General features: G+C 41.5%; 1 protein-coding gene across 1 annotated transcript in view; it reads right to left on the bottom strand.

Moving 5' to 3' along the window:
• The window catches only part of vps9d1 (VPS9 domain containing 1), a 78,606-nt gene that overhangs the window by 51,603 nt on the left and 12,111 nt on the right, over positions 1 to 14,892 (bottom strand). The window contains exons 5-7 of the mRNA XM_033035753.1: positions 13,820 to 13,931; positions 2,042 to 2,104; positions 1,187 to 1,239 (exon numbers count right to left, since the gene is read on the bottom strand). Of these exons, the coding sequence (XP_032891644.1) occupies positions 1,187 to 1,239; positions 2,042 to 2,104; positions 13,820 to 13,931 (228 nt within the window). The remainder of the gene's footprint in view (positions 1 to 1,186; positions 1,240 to 2,041; positions 2,105 to 13,819; positions 13,932 to 14,892) is intronic.

The raw sequence follows: 14,892 nt of genomic DNA, 5'->3' as shown, positions 1-14,892 counted from the left end.
AAAATGGCAGCCAGCATTAAAGACCAACACCACGCTGGCCACACTCTCATTTCACTCCTACCATCGGGAAGAAAGTATCAGAGTCTGAATAATGTGACGTCAGGAATCAGGAACTGCTTCTTCCCAACAACCACCAGGATATTGAACACTACAAAGTCCAACTGAACTCCGAACTATGAGTTGTCTTGGCTGCACTGGGGACTTTAAGCTTTATTTTGTTCCGTACTATCTTGGGTTTTTATTATTTATTGAGATTCTTTTTTGTTTGTTTATGATGTCATCTATTAGGTACTGTGTTTACAAACCTGCTGTGCTGCAGCAAGTAAGAATTGCACTGTTGTGTTTCAATCCGTATGATGATTAAGCACTCTTGAAGTAAATATATTTATTTTAAAATGCTTCTTTCACTATTTAAAGTAATTTAAAAAAAAATTCAAATCAAATTCAAATATTATTATGTTTCTCATTGAAGGGCCTCAGATCCACTGATACAGCAGTAGATACCAAGAGAACTGGTCTGATTTGAAACCTCCAACAGTGAGATTTGGAGCTTGATTTGAGTCACAGGGCTGGAAAAGATTAGTGTGACTTTGAAAATAGTGTAAGGGTAAAATCAGTTTATGCAATCTAGCCAATGTATATTCAGTGCTACATAATTAAGTCTGCTGTTAAAAGTTTCATTTTGATGGAATGGACTCGCCTGAAAGGTTTTCTGGTGCGTTTGTGAATCTGTGGAATTCATTGCCATGGTCGTCAGTGGAGGCCAAGTGATTGGGCATTTTCAAGGCAGAGATTGGCAGATTCTTAATCAGTATGGGTGTCAAGCGTATGGGGAGAAGGCAGAAGATTGGGGTCGAGAGGGGGAAAGATAGATCCGCCATGATTGAATGGCAGAGTAGACTCGACGGGCTGAATGGCCTACTTTGGCTCCTATGACATGAATTGATGAACAGAAATTTATTACCACTGTCCTGGCTTGGGTTCCCCTAGGGAACATGGACACAGACATGTTTCATAGAGGATTTGTTCCCTCCCTAGTGTTGGAGCCGAGGATTTAACTGCATTTGTGGATTTCAGAGGATACGTTAACTGATTTTTCAGACTAAAATGAAGGGACGCAGACTTAGTTGAGCAAGCACACGTGGAGGTGGAGAAGGTGAGATAAGCAATCTGTTTTGTTTGTCACCTGTTGGCTTCTTCTTGAAGTCTCAGCCGTCGTTCTTCCATCTTTCTTTGCAGCTGTATATGGTTTAGTTATGGATATTTGCTTCCTTTCCTTGATTTTACAACTGCATTTCCAGAACTTTTAAATGCATACAACAGAACATAATAATGAAAAACACCTTCTATTCTTTAATAAACAACCTAAAACATCACAGCACTATCACTCAGTCTGGAAAATAATTTTAAAAGTAGTTGAGAAATTAACGGAACATTTTCATATCTGATAAAGTTTGTTTTCTTCAATGATTTTGCCCTTCCAAAGGCAGATCCAAAGTAAAATTCTATGTTTGCACATTTGACATGCTAAATTAAAAATAGATTCTTATACAATGCTGACTTTTCAATTACACTTCAGAGGGATTTCTACATTAAGGAATCTTTCCCTCTTTCCTTCGGGGCTGTAAAGTACAGATAAAGGAAGGGGAAAGACCATGAATTGATTTGAGCAGGAGAATGTGTATTTTAATATTGGAGATGATTCAAATATAGTTCTACGTAGAACACAGGACGGTACAGCAACAGGAACAGGCACTATGGCCTACAATGTCTGTGCCAAACATAATGCCAAATGAAACTAATATCCTTTGACTGTAGACAATCTAAATCCTTCCATTCGCTGCATATCCATGTGCCTCTCCAAAAGCCTCTTAAACCCCTTGCAGCATGTTTTGGGCACCAATGTTCAGAGGGTATTTCTACATGCAGATTTGTCAGTGATAACATCAAAACGTGCACGATGATACAAACTAAACAGACCTATCCAAAATATCTCTGGTAATTGTCTGTTCTGAAGAGAGTCTCTGCAATGAAAGGATACCGCTGCCTGCCTTGCCTGTCCAATGATCAGGTTTTCCATCATCTGCCGCTGGAGAGATAAGGTCTGTAAACAAGAACAAGTTTTGGCAAGAAAACTCTTAAAAAACATCTCTGCTTTGTTGGTTATACAAAGTTTAAAGCAAACTGTAATTGTATCTGTGAGGGTGTCAGGAGGTATCAGCTTTCTATCTCACTATGTTTGCAGGTTTCAGTTACACTTCTACCTTGTTTTAAGTTCCAGATTCTTTACACTTCTATTTCATATTCTAATTTGAAGTAAAAGTTTTTCTCAAAGGTCGTGCAACCTTAGATCCACTGCCCTGCCCAAATTCATAAACAAAACAATTACATTTTTTTCCATTATTTTGTCTTTTTGCCTTGGAGTTCCAAAAGATTAAAATCCACTTTTAAAAATAGCATGACAGAAAGATACAAAATTATCCCAATATACTTTTCATTGGACATTGTCTTGATCATTCATTATTTTGAAATCTTGCATAAAAATCTTGTGAAGTTACAGTCCAAAAGGTTGACACAAATTCAGAATGCCTATTACACACAATTATTTTAATATTTAGTGAGGAAGAATATTGCTGCCAATTCAAAACCGTGCATTGAATGGACTGAGGTTGAGCAAAAATGTATTGAATATATTTCTATCGAGTATGCGACCTTTTGTAATCTTACAGCAAATGAGATATGATGCTTTAAGTTGAATCAACAAAGTCGAAAGAAATTGCAGAAACAAAGAAAGGAATTGCAATTACAGAGGCAATAGCAAGATACAGTAAAGTGATGAAATCTATTAACTAATGTAACTCGGTAAATGACAGCATTTTAGTACAGCGATCTAACCAAGCATCATTGTCGATTAAAAAGATGGTTCACCATCAAAGACTCCAACTCAGGGCGAGCATCTGTCTATGTTAAGTGAATGAACAATCAATAGCCGTCGGACAGAATTTATGCTCAACAGAAACTAGGGTCTGGTCTTGCTCAAAGTAAAAAAAGATGGCACAGATTAGCGAAGATTAAAATGCTGGGTCTTACAGGTGTTTTGGGAATCAAGGTGGCCATATTCTAATAGATCATTATTTTAATAATAAATTGCTAACGCATGCTTTAAGAGATCCGTAGCTCAGTGCAATATTTGAATCTTCTTCACAGTCTCAACTTTTTTCTATAGTCTTTTGCTTTTGCTTTATCCTCAGAAGGCAACTAAAATTCATCCACATCCTTCATCCACATCCTTCAGTTAAAAACAAGAAAGCTCTCAAGAACCATTGAGTCAATTTAAAATTTTCCATTCATAAAATTATTTCATAAAAAGCATCCAGACCATTTATAACCAAATTACAACAAAATTAATCAGTATTGACATCTTGCAGTAACCAGTCTAAAATGCTTTGCCTGATTAGTTCATATTTACTAGTTTAAATGTTGTTTTAAACCAGACATCCAACGATCCACATATCATGTTCAAATTTTAGAAAATATCAAAATGTTAAGATTCATTTAATGCAATCTGAAAAAAGCAAACAGTTCTAATTATAGACAATTACCAAAAAGGACGGATTAGCAAATAACCACATTATCACCAATGTTACTGTACCTGAAAGAACATATTCAACTGCTCTCAAAGATCAGAAAAAAACATAAAGATGGAGCAGAGAAGGAGACATTCTATTTCTATAGCATTTGTTCAGTGAACCAAATACTCTTCTTAGTCAGGTCAAACTAAGATTCATGACAAATGCACCAAATGGAAGCTGCTGCACTGTAATGGGATCCACTCAGTCAACAATGTGGTTTTGCAAATCCTTTTTATGAATGCATTAAGAGTGAATAATATCTTTAGGGGGGTCTCTTAAATTTGTTGCTAATATTTATGTTAAAGATTCTTAATCAAAAGTCCAAATGGTTTAATTGTCATATGTACTGAAAAGGAATAATTATTTTCTAACTTGCTGCATCATAACCGTTTTGTAAACACTGCTCTAGGTGGAAATTAACCAAAAAAATGCAATAAATAAAAATCTCGAATGGAGTGGAAAACAAAACAAAATCTCTAGTGCAAACAGGACAGGACAGTTCATAGTTTAGTTGGTGTTCGTAGCGTTCAATAGCCTGATTGGAAAATACAGGAAGCACTCAGCAGGTCAGTCAGCATCAGTGGAAAGAGAATCAATTAACATTTCACATTTGGGTCTCCTCATCAGAACTGGGATATGGATTAAAGGGAACAGCAATGACAGAGTGAGACCAAATGCTAGTTGAGAAGCTGTTATGGCGACTGTCACAGTCGTAGCAGGTCGCCGAAAAAGCCCCTACGACAATGTCTACCAGAACCTACCACCTAGTCAACGTCAAGCTACGGTAAACTACCGACAACCGGCAACCCAATCGTTGCGACTTAGGACATCCACCTATGACCACACCTACAACAACCTACGACCACACAGGCGACAACCTACGACAACCGAAGTCAACCTACGTCCACCCGCGACAAGCTATGACAAGCAACGACCTTGTTGGCGACAACTGAAGACAATTCAGTCACCGGTACTGTCGCCGGTTGACGTAGGATGACGTAGGTTGTCGCCAGTGGACTTCACCGAGGTCATCACCCGGCAACAACCAACGTCACCGGGCGTCATCCTGGCGACAACCTACGACAACCTACAATAGCACCTACGACAGGAGAAGACAGGCAACATCAAGCCCACGGTCAACCAAAAGGTTTTGAACATTTCAAAATCTAGCGGCGACAAGAAAAAAGTTACGACACTTGAGGAGACAACTCATGACAATACAGGCGTCACCCTGCGACCATGTGGCGACAGCCTACTTTCCGGGTGTCTCCAAAAAAAATCGCCTTAGTGGGACATGCCCTTAACATTGTGAAATAATGGTGTAATTTTAAATGTTGGTATCTTCATAATAGATCAGATGTTATAAACATCCCACAAATTAAAAAGGCGATAGAATATTGAATGACTGCATAAATATCAAATGGATGGATAAATATTAATGATAATTGTTTCTTTAATTGAAAGGAAACATTTCAAAAGCCACAATTGAATGCTAATGACAGATAATTACAATACAGAGTTCATAAACTCACTCGAGCTTGGCCCTCTTCTGTCTAGTAAAGTGGTTGAATGTTACAGTCGACACAAGGCTATATACAGCATCCATCCATATAGTAACCAAACATTGCCTTTGGCAATATACTGTAAATGGTATGCTGCAACAATTAGTCAATCAATTTAATCTTACAAATGTACTGAATTCTGTGGAATATAAATATCCCACAGATATAAAATGGCGACTTGTAAATGCTCCAACTGCATTTTATTTACCGGTCTGGAATGCTGGCAAATTGAAATGGTAAACAAACTGCATGCCTCAACACGAGATGAGAAGCTCATATTTAAGCAGTTTTGATTTTCATCAGATAAGCTTTTATAAAGCAAGCACAGCATGACAACAGCTGACCATAGGCAAATTACAAACCATCTTGTCAGGACTTGCCTTTTACTTAAGATATTGACAGCAATCTACTGGTGGGAAAATCTGCAAATAACATAGTTATACAAGGTCACAACAGATTCAGACAAGTTCCCATTAGTGAACTATAAGGACACGGTATGACATATGTAAAGTTTTGGATAAGAGAATCCTAAGGTGATGTGAGGAAAAATGTGTGATTTTATGCAGCAAATGTTATTGACTGGAAGTTGCTGTCAACAATAATGGGTGGAAGTAGACCTGATCAATGATGTCCAAATGAAATGGAATAAGCAGTTGTTGGAAATGAACTTGCAGGGCTATGGATGTAGAGCAGTGGAATTGGGACTGACTGAATTGTTCTACAAAGGACTAAACGTTTAAGAAGGAACTGCAGATGCTGGAAAATCGAAGGTAGACAAAAATGCTGGAGAAACTCAGCGGGTGAGGCAGCATCTATGGAGCGAAGGAAATACTTCTTCAGACAGACCCTTCTTCAGACAGACCCGAAACGTCGCCTATTTCCTTCGCTCCATAGATGCTGCCTCACCTGCTGAGTTTCTCCAGCATTTTGTCTACCTTCTCTGGACTAAATATTCTCTTTCTGTACCATTATGACTCAAACCAATATATTTAAATCTAACTGTCAAATGTGCAAATTGTAGGAACATCCATCTAAAATCATTAAGTTAAGCTTTACAAAATCTACACTGTTTGAGTAGAGATAGCGAATAGTAGATGAAAGTCGACAAATTTAGTAATTCTGTGAAGTAAAATATTCAGAAATTTATTTTGACCAATTTTATATGCCACAAATTTAAAGAGAGTCAATGAAGATTTATTATAGAGAGCAAGAGATATCCTGTTGATCAAATCGGTTGGATGTATCTATAGTTGTAACTGGCAGATTAAATAAGATAAATTAATGAACATGGCGTACTTGGAGAAACAAGAAACTGCAGGTGCTGGTTTATAAACCAGACACAAAGTGCTGGAGTAACTCAGCAGGTCAGGCAGCATCTCTGGAGAATATAGACGGGTGACGTTTCGTGTCGAGACCCTTCCTGAGACTGTGATGGGGGTGGGGAAGAAAGCTGGAGGAGAGGAGGAGCAGGACAAAGCCTGACAAGTGATAGGTGGATACAGATGAGGGAGGTTTTTGATAGGCAGATGGTTCGAGATGCAAAGTCAAAAGGTGAGCGATAAGGATGGAAGAGGTACAAATTGTGAAGCCAGAGGAAGGAGTATAGGTGGAAGGGGAGGTGGGAAATGGGTAGGAGTTCAGGTGGGGTACAGGCTAGCGAGGGAGTGTGGAAAGAGGGGGAAAAGGGGAGGGGGGAATGTAGTTAGTTACCTAGAATTGGAGAATTCCATGTTCACACTGTTAGGCTGTCAGCTATCCAAGTGGAACATGAGATACTGTTCCTCCAGTTTCCATTGAATTCTCCAATTATAGGTAACTAAACCTATAAACCTCATCTCCCCTCCCCTCCTTTCCTCTGTCTTTCTTCCCTGGGTCCCCTGAACTCCCACCCATTTCAACCCTCCTCCTTCCATCTATATCAATCTCAACTTGGTTGAGAAATGCCATTTCCAGCCTTCTGCTTGCACAACAGGAATTGATAACATCTGTATAAATGTGCCAAGAATGTTTTGCAAATGTTTTGCAGACGACTCTTTACAAGAGACTGGCGTTAACTTCAGCATTCATGCCAAAGAGAAAATGCAATTTCAGGTACAATAGTGAAGTGCATTTGTTTACAAAATGTTGCATGGACACAAATTGTATTGTTGCTCTGTCAAACCGAGAGTTGAATAAAACAAAGCTGTGCATGAACCAAACAAGAAAGGCAAAGTCGTAGTCATACAATGGATGGAGACTGGCTCATCAGCTCAACTCGTTCATGGCAACAAAGGTCCACAATCTAAGCTAGTCCCATTTGCCCACATTTGGCCCATATCCCTCTAAACCAGGGGTGGGGAACCTTTCCGTGTTGGAATGTCGTATTAAGTTAGCTGTAATCTAATAAGGCCGCATCCAAGAAACTTCAATTAGATATACTTCAAAATGTACATTATTTTGTTAAAATAGCCCTCATGACTTACTGATGTTTTAATTGTGGCCGTCAGTCGGGGGGTATTATTTTGTTGAATCTTCTTTTACTCTTTGGTATTTTAAATACGTTCTTTTCAAGATTAAAATTAAAATAATAAAAGATGAACAAAAACATATTAATATAAATAAAAGGTAGACAAAAATGCTGGAGAAACTCAGCGAGTGAGGCAGCATCTATTTCCTTCGCTCCATAGATGCTGTCTCACCCGCTGAGTTTCTCCAACATTTTTGTCTACCTTCGATGTTCCAGCATCTGCAGTTCCTTCTTAAATAAAAATAAAAGGATTTGTTCTACAAAATTTGGATTCATACAAAAGGCCGCACTTAATGGCCTAGAAGGCCACATGCGGCCTTAAGGCTGCAGGTTCCCCAACCCTGCTCTGAACCTTTACTATCCATGTACCTGTGCAAGTGTATTTACATCTTGTAATAATATCTTCCTCAACAACCTGCTCTGGCAGCTTTTTCCATGCTCCCACCACCCTCTTGTTAATACAATTGCCCCTCATATTCATATTTTACTTCGGAGTCACGTGAGTGACTACGTGAAGAACCCCGCCAGGACGCATGCGTGTCATATCGCTACACGCATTGCAACGAGTCACAGCAGGGGGAACGACGTTCCCTTAGCGGCAGAATTTGAAAGCCGAGAACAGCAGGTAAGGAGACTGCGTTCCTTCCACTTACCTTACAGGTGGAGACATGGACCAGATCCACGAAGGCTGCGGAAAAGCTGGCGGGGGAGAACCGCGGAGTTGCGGGCAGCTGGCAGCAGCAGCCAACGGCACGCCAATCTCCCGAAATGGGAACAGCTGTGCCCGACTTCGCTCCCGCACTGGCGAAGCCGGGCGGGAAAGCGAAGCAAAAAACGGACCGAATGCCAGACTCCGATGAGTCTGACTTTGAGCAGCCGCGAGCGGCCAGTGCCCGTGAGCACCGGGGCCGGTTGGAGCGGCTGCAGGATGACGAGCAGCCGCGAGCGGCCAGTGCCCGTGAGCATTGGAGCCGGTTGGAGCGGCTGCAGGATGACCAGCAGCCGCAACGGCCAGTGCCCGTGAGCATTGGAGCCGGTTGGAGCGGCTGCTGGAGGAAATACTCCAAAGTGGCAGGCTCCGGGAGATGGAGGCTAGCCACAGTGGGCAGTTAGTAAGCCCCACAGCAGTACCTCTTGTGGGGCTGCACAGTGTTTCTCCCTCATCAGAGGGGAGCACGGAGGGTCAATCCTGGGCTGACTCCAGGAGCTGGAGCAGGAGCGGCTTCAGGAGCAGCCGCGACGGCCAGTGCCCATGTGCATTGGAGCCGGTTGGAGCGGCTGCAGGAACTGGAGCAGGAGCGGCTTCAGGAGTAGCGGCTTCAGGAGCAGCCACGACGGCCAGTGACCATGAGTATTGGAGCCGGTTGGAGCGGCTGCAGGAACTGAAGCAGCAGCGAGTGGCCAGTGCCGGAGAGCATCGGAGCCAGCTGGAGCGGCTGTTGGAGCAGGTAAGTGGCAGGCTCCGGGAGATGGAGACTAGTCACAGGGGGCAGCTAGTAAGTCCTACAGCAGTACCTCTTGTAGGGCTGCACAGTGTTTCTCCCTCATCAGAAGGGAGTATAGGGTGTCAATTCTGGGCTGAACCTGAAGAGGGGTGCAGAACATACTCCTAGTGCACATGGGGTGCAAGAAAACCTATTGGAAGACACTTACCATCAGGGAACTGCAAAACACTGAATGTTCCCAGTGTCAACCAGTGTATTTGAAAACATGGCAGAGCCAGGGACTTGAAACAACAGAAAGTTCTGAAAGTCCTAACAGCGGGAATTACGGGTTTCGCCCGCACAATAAACAAAAAAGACATGACACAAGATCACCAGGATGCACTGGCTTTATTTTGCAACTACCAATACGAGTAAACAGCATTAGAAGAAATGCCATCCAACTGGCTTTAGACCCTAATTTGCAGGCCTTTGCAAACCTGGAACCTCCAAACCACCAATATTACTATTTGGAGGCAACTTATCAAAACAGGTAAAAGAACTTGACAAAGAGGGTAAAACCCTGGGGCTCATTAAAGCAATGTCTAAAAACTACTTCCTGGGGAATGCGCTAACCCTCAACACCGACCCAACTACAGATCCAGACACCGGCACCTCAACATCCACGGAGGATGCCGAAAAAGTAACAAACCTACCAATAGTAACCATGGAGGTAGGTGGGTCTGGTTCCTTACGAGGTTGGTGGGAGATTACAATTCTATCTGGATGCATGGAATAAATTAACTACCGACACTTATATTTTCAGAAGTATAGGGTTATACCATAGAATTTATACAAAACACAATCCTCCAGTTCAGCATGTACCGAACCGAATGTTCATGCTTACAGGCAAAGAAAAAATCAATAGCGCATGCTGAACTACAGTGCCCATATAAAAAAGGGGTAATGGAGGATATCCAACACGAATCACAGGAATTCGTGTCCAAAATCTTTATCATAAACTAGATGGTGGTTACCACATCATCATAGATTTGACTAATTTGAATACTTTCGTACTATATATTCATTACTAGATGGGAACCTTTGTTACTGCTAAGCAATTGATTCCTAGGTTACTACATGGCAAGCATCATATTAAAAGATGCTTACTATACAGTACCCATTAGAGATGACCACAGATGTTATTTAACACAATGGATCATCTGCGGTACACCCTTAACACAGTGCACATGTCAGTGACTTTGCCGAAAGAAAAGGTTACAGCCTTAATGGAGGCTTGCAGCAAAACAAAACCATCCATCAGACTGGTAGCAAGAATAATTGGCATTATAGTGGCTGCGTTTCCAGCCACACAAATCGGACCTTTACATTATCAAAAATTACAGAGGGCACACATTCGTGCACTCAAAAATTATGGGGGTCATTCTGACAGACCAATGAAGCTACCAACAGAGGCCACAATGGAACTAAAATGGTGGAAACATAACATTAGGCATTGTTCCGATCCAAACATTATCAGCTACCCATCTATGGAACTACATACTGATGCCAGTGCACTTGGATGGGATGCTACCAATTCCATCTCCAGCTGTGGGGGAGATGGAATGCACAGGAGGCATCATTATTACAAACACTGGGCATAAACTACCTGGGAATGTTGAGTGCATTCCATGACTTTAAGTCATATTGTTCTGGGTTATATCACCAGCATGTTAGACTACAAATTGACAACACCACCGTGGTAGCATATATCAACCATATGGGTGGAAACATATTGACATCATGTGACAATCTGGCCAACACAATTTGGCAATAGTGTATCCAGTGAGAGATATTTGGATATCAGCTACCTACTTACCAGGTAAACTGAATTTAGTGGCAGACAACAGGTCACGCTAATTCTATGAAAACACTGAATGGATGTTGGATAAAAAATGTATTTGCTGAAATTACAGCACGGTATGGAACACCAGATATCGACCTATTCGCATCCATGCTCTCACCAGTTATCGAATTATGTTCATGGGAACCAGAACCTGGGGCAGTGGTACAGATGCATTTTCGCTGCATTGGGGGATTATTTATTTATGCATTCCCTCCTTCTGCCTCATCAGTCGGGTATTTAGGAATATACAGTAGACTCCGTGTCTGGTATTTTGATAGTACCCGATTGGCCTACTCAACCATGGGTCCCGGTGATACACGACATAGTTTTAGAACCATGCATCACCATCCATCATAGACCTAATTTACTGGTTCTTCCCGCAACAAGGGGTAGTTACCCATGTCATAATTATATAAACCTATTAATTTATAGAGTTGAAAGCACCTCTACTACACCTGGGACTGACGGACCGAACAGTGGATATTATTTCAGCGGCCCACAGACAGTCCACCAAAAAACAGTACTTGGTGTCATCAAGAAATGGGAAGTACTGTCACAACAATAAACATCACCCACAGATCTATGAACATCCCGTCTGTTCTGCAATTCCTGGCAAGCCTCCATTACGATGAGAGGCTCAGTCATAGTGCCATCAACTGCGCCAGAAGTGCTCTGTCAACATACCTGTAGCAAGGAACAGAGCGGCATTCTGTTGGGACACACCCTGGTAACCAAACTCATGAGGGGCATTTTAATGTTAATCCCCCAAGAACCAGGTACTCCCAAATATGGGATGTGAGCATTGTACTGACCATGTTAAGAAACTGGTCTCCAGCTACAGCTCTGTCCCTACAGAAACTGACTATGAAAACAGTCATGCTGATGGCCTTGGTCACGGCACAAAGGGTCCAGTCACTACAGAAACTAAGGCTGGACAACATGATTATTTCATCTGGAAATTTAACTTTTCACATCAATGAAATAGTCAAACAGAACAGAGAGGGGTCAGCAGGCCTAAAAAACAGAATTCAGGGCCTACCCGACAGATGGTCGTCTCTGTATTGTAACACACTTACTATTATATATGGAGTATACTAAGATCATCAGAGGGAAAGAAATGTCACTTTAATCAGCTACAAACAGCCACTCAAAACAGTGACAGTCCAGACCATCTCTAGATGGCTAAAAAAGGTCCTAGTAAAGGCTGGAGTAGACACTAGCATTTTTAAATCTCACTCCACCAGGGCTGCAGCTACACCGGCAGCTATGAAGTTGGACGTTCCTATGGACCAAATCCTCAAGACAGCAGGATGGTCAACGGAGGTAACTTTCCAACGACTTTATAACAAACCAGTCATTGAACCTGGAACATTTGCAGAAACAAATTTAAGTTCTGTAATATAATTTACCCCATAAATAGGGGCAATAATTGGTGTTAATATATTTATCGTTGGGTTTTCAATATCGTATTGATGTCTAATGATGTTAACACTATTCTCCCCATAATCAAGGCAGATGTGATGCATGGACTCATTTCCACGGCATGAAATCACAGAGCTTTAAAATCTTCACGTAGTCACTCACGTGACTCCGAAGTAAAATAGTAAGATTAAACGAGAACTTACCAGTTTGAAGTTTGATCGTTATTTTATGAGGAGTAACGTTGAGGGATTACGTGCCCTCCGCTCCCACCCTTGATCATATACTCAACTGGTATCTCTTCTCTAATCTTACTATGTTTAGTCATTACCGTTATCTGTGATTTCACACCGCTGCTTTGAAGAATGACACGCATGCGTCCTGGCGGGGTTCTTCACGTAATCCCTCAATGTTATTCCTCATAAAATAACGATCAAACTTCAAACTGGTAAGTTCTCGTTTAATCTTACTATTAAATCTTGCCCCTCTTACATTAAACATATATCCTCTTGTTTTTGATTCCCCTAATCTGGGCAAATCACACTAATTATTTTAATTTACCTCTATAAGATCACCCCTCAGCCTCCAGCATTCCAAGGAAGAAAGCCTGCCCAACCTCTCCCTGGAGCTCAGCCTCTCAAGCCCTGGCAACATCTTCGTAAACCTTCTCTACGTTCTTTCCAGCTTAATTACATTGTTCCCATAGCAGGGTGACCAAAACTGAACAAAGTACTCCAAGCATGGCCGGAGCGGCATCTTGTACAACTGTAACATAATGTCCCAACTTCTATACTTAATACCCCGTCTGATGAAGTAAATGTGCCAAAAGCCTTCTTGAGCTATGACACCAGTTCAGGGAACTATGTACGTTTACGCCTAGATCCCGCAGCTCTACCACACTCCCCAGGGACCTACCATTCACTGTGAAGGTCCTGCCCTAGTTTGACTTCCAAAAATGCAAAATCTCACACTTATCTGAATTAAACTGCATTAGTCATTCCTCAGCCCACTTGCCCAGCCGATGAACAGCTTGCAGCAATTTTTATTAACAATTTTCACCATCTACGATACCACCGACTTTAGAAAAATCTTTACCTTTTTTAAGCTGAGCTTGAACGCGTGAATGATTTTTGGCACGTTCAGCAGTGAAACAGGTAATCTCACTCCATACAAGCCAAAGAACCGTTGCTTCTGTTCTAACTGAACCTTTTATGCAAACCACAATTTACTGGTTATGCCCTTATCAAATCAGCCTTGTACACTAACATTTCATTGCATACACATCAATGATGAAATGCATCCTATTTTTGTGTTGATTCATTGCTTCCATATTTCTGTTACACTGTTGGAAGAGCATATAGAGTGCGACTCACCAGTGATGTTTTCTGTATGCCCTGATTAGGGTTTAACCGTGCCATCCGTGCCTCATAAGCAGCTTTTAACTTCTGGTTCTGTCTTGAAGCTTCTTCCAATGGCGTAAGTTCTCTAAATGGATGTAGTTATAAATGGTGACATAAGAAACTGCAGATGCTTGAATCTCGAGCAAAAAACAAAAGGCTGGTGGAACTCAGCTGGTCAAACACCATCTGTGGAGGGAAGGGATAACTGACGTTTCAGGTTGGGACCCTTCCCCTGACGCAAAACGTCATCTATCCATTCCCTCCAGATGCTGCCTGACCCACTCAGTTACTCTAGCTTTCTGTTTCCTGCTAGTTACTAAAGCTGTTTTATTTGTCATGAATGAACAGCCTTTAAATCGTTAACAGAAAAGCCGCCTTCAAATCCAATTCTAATAATAATAATAATAATAATAATACATTTTATCTTCGGGCGCCTTTCAAAGTCTCAAGGACATCTTACAGAAAATTAACAGAAGAGAAAAAACATATAGTCGGAGTAAAATAAATAATAAGGACATCACCAATACACAAATTAAAGACAGAAATCGCTCCAAAGACAGAAAATTCAAAAAACACAATGTGAAGAGAGAGCAGCGGCAGCTAAAGCGCGCCAGCGTCCACTCTCCCTTCCGACAGCCATCTTGGACACAGACTAATATATTAACTTACACACAGGAAAAAATCATCCCCCCACAGTGGTTACCACTGTGGGGGAAGGCACAATGTCCAGTCCCCATCCCCAGTTCACCCAAGGTCAGGCCTATTGAGGCCACCGCTATTGCCTCTACGGAGGCCCGATGTTCCTGGCCGTTCTGGCCGGGTGGTATTCTGATATTCTGATACTCTTTCCAGTAAATTTGAAGTGGTGAATTTAGTACAATATACAAGGTGCTTAATGTATTCATTAAGAAATGTATTCTTTTAAATACTGTGTTTTAGCATTGTGTGGATTGAGTTAAATCCAGACTTGTAAAATAACATGAAAACATCAATAACATATAACTGTTGGGTGGTGGAGTGCCGCAGCAGGTAGAGCTGCTGTCTCA

This window comes from Amblyraja radiata, chromosome 17, assembly GCF_010909765.2.
Source record: "Amblyraja radiata isolate CabotCenter1 chromosome 17, sAmbRad1.1.pri, whole genome shotgun sequence".
NCBI lineage: Eukaryota > Metazoa > Chordata > Chondrichthyes > Rajiformes > Rajidae > Amblyraja > Amblyraja radiata.
The sequence above is the reverse complement of the archived record's forward strand: the minus strand, read 5'-3'. Positions and strand labels throughout refer to the sequence as shown.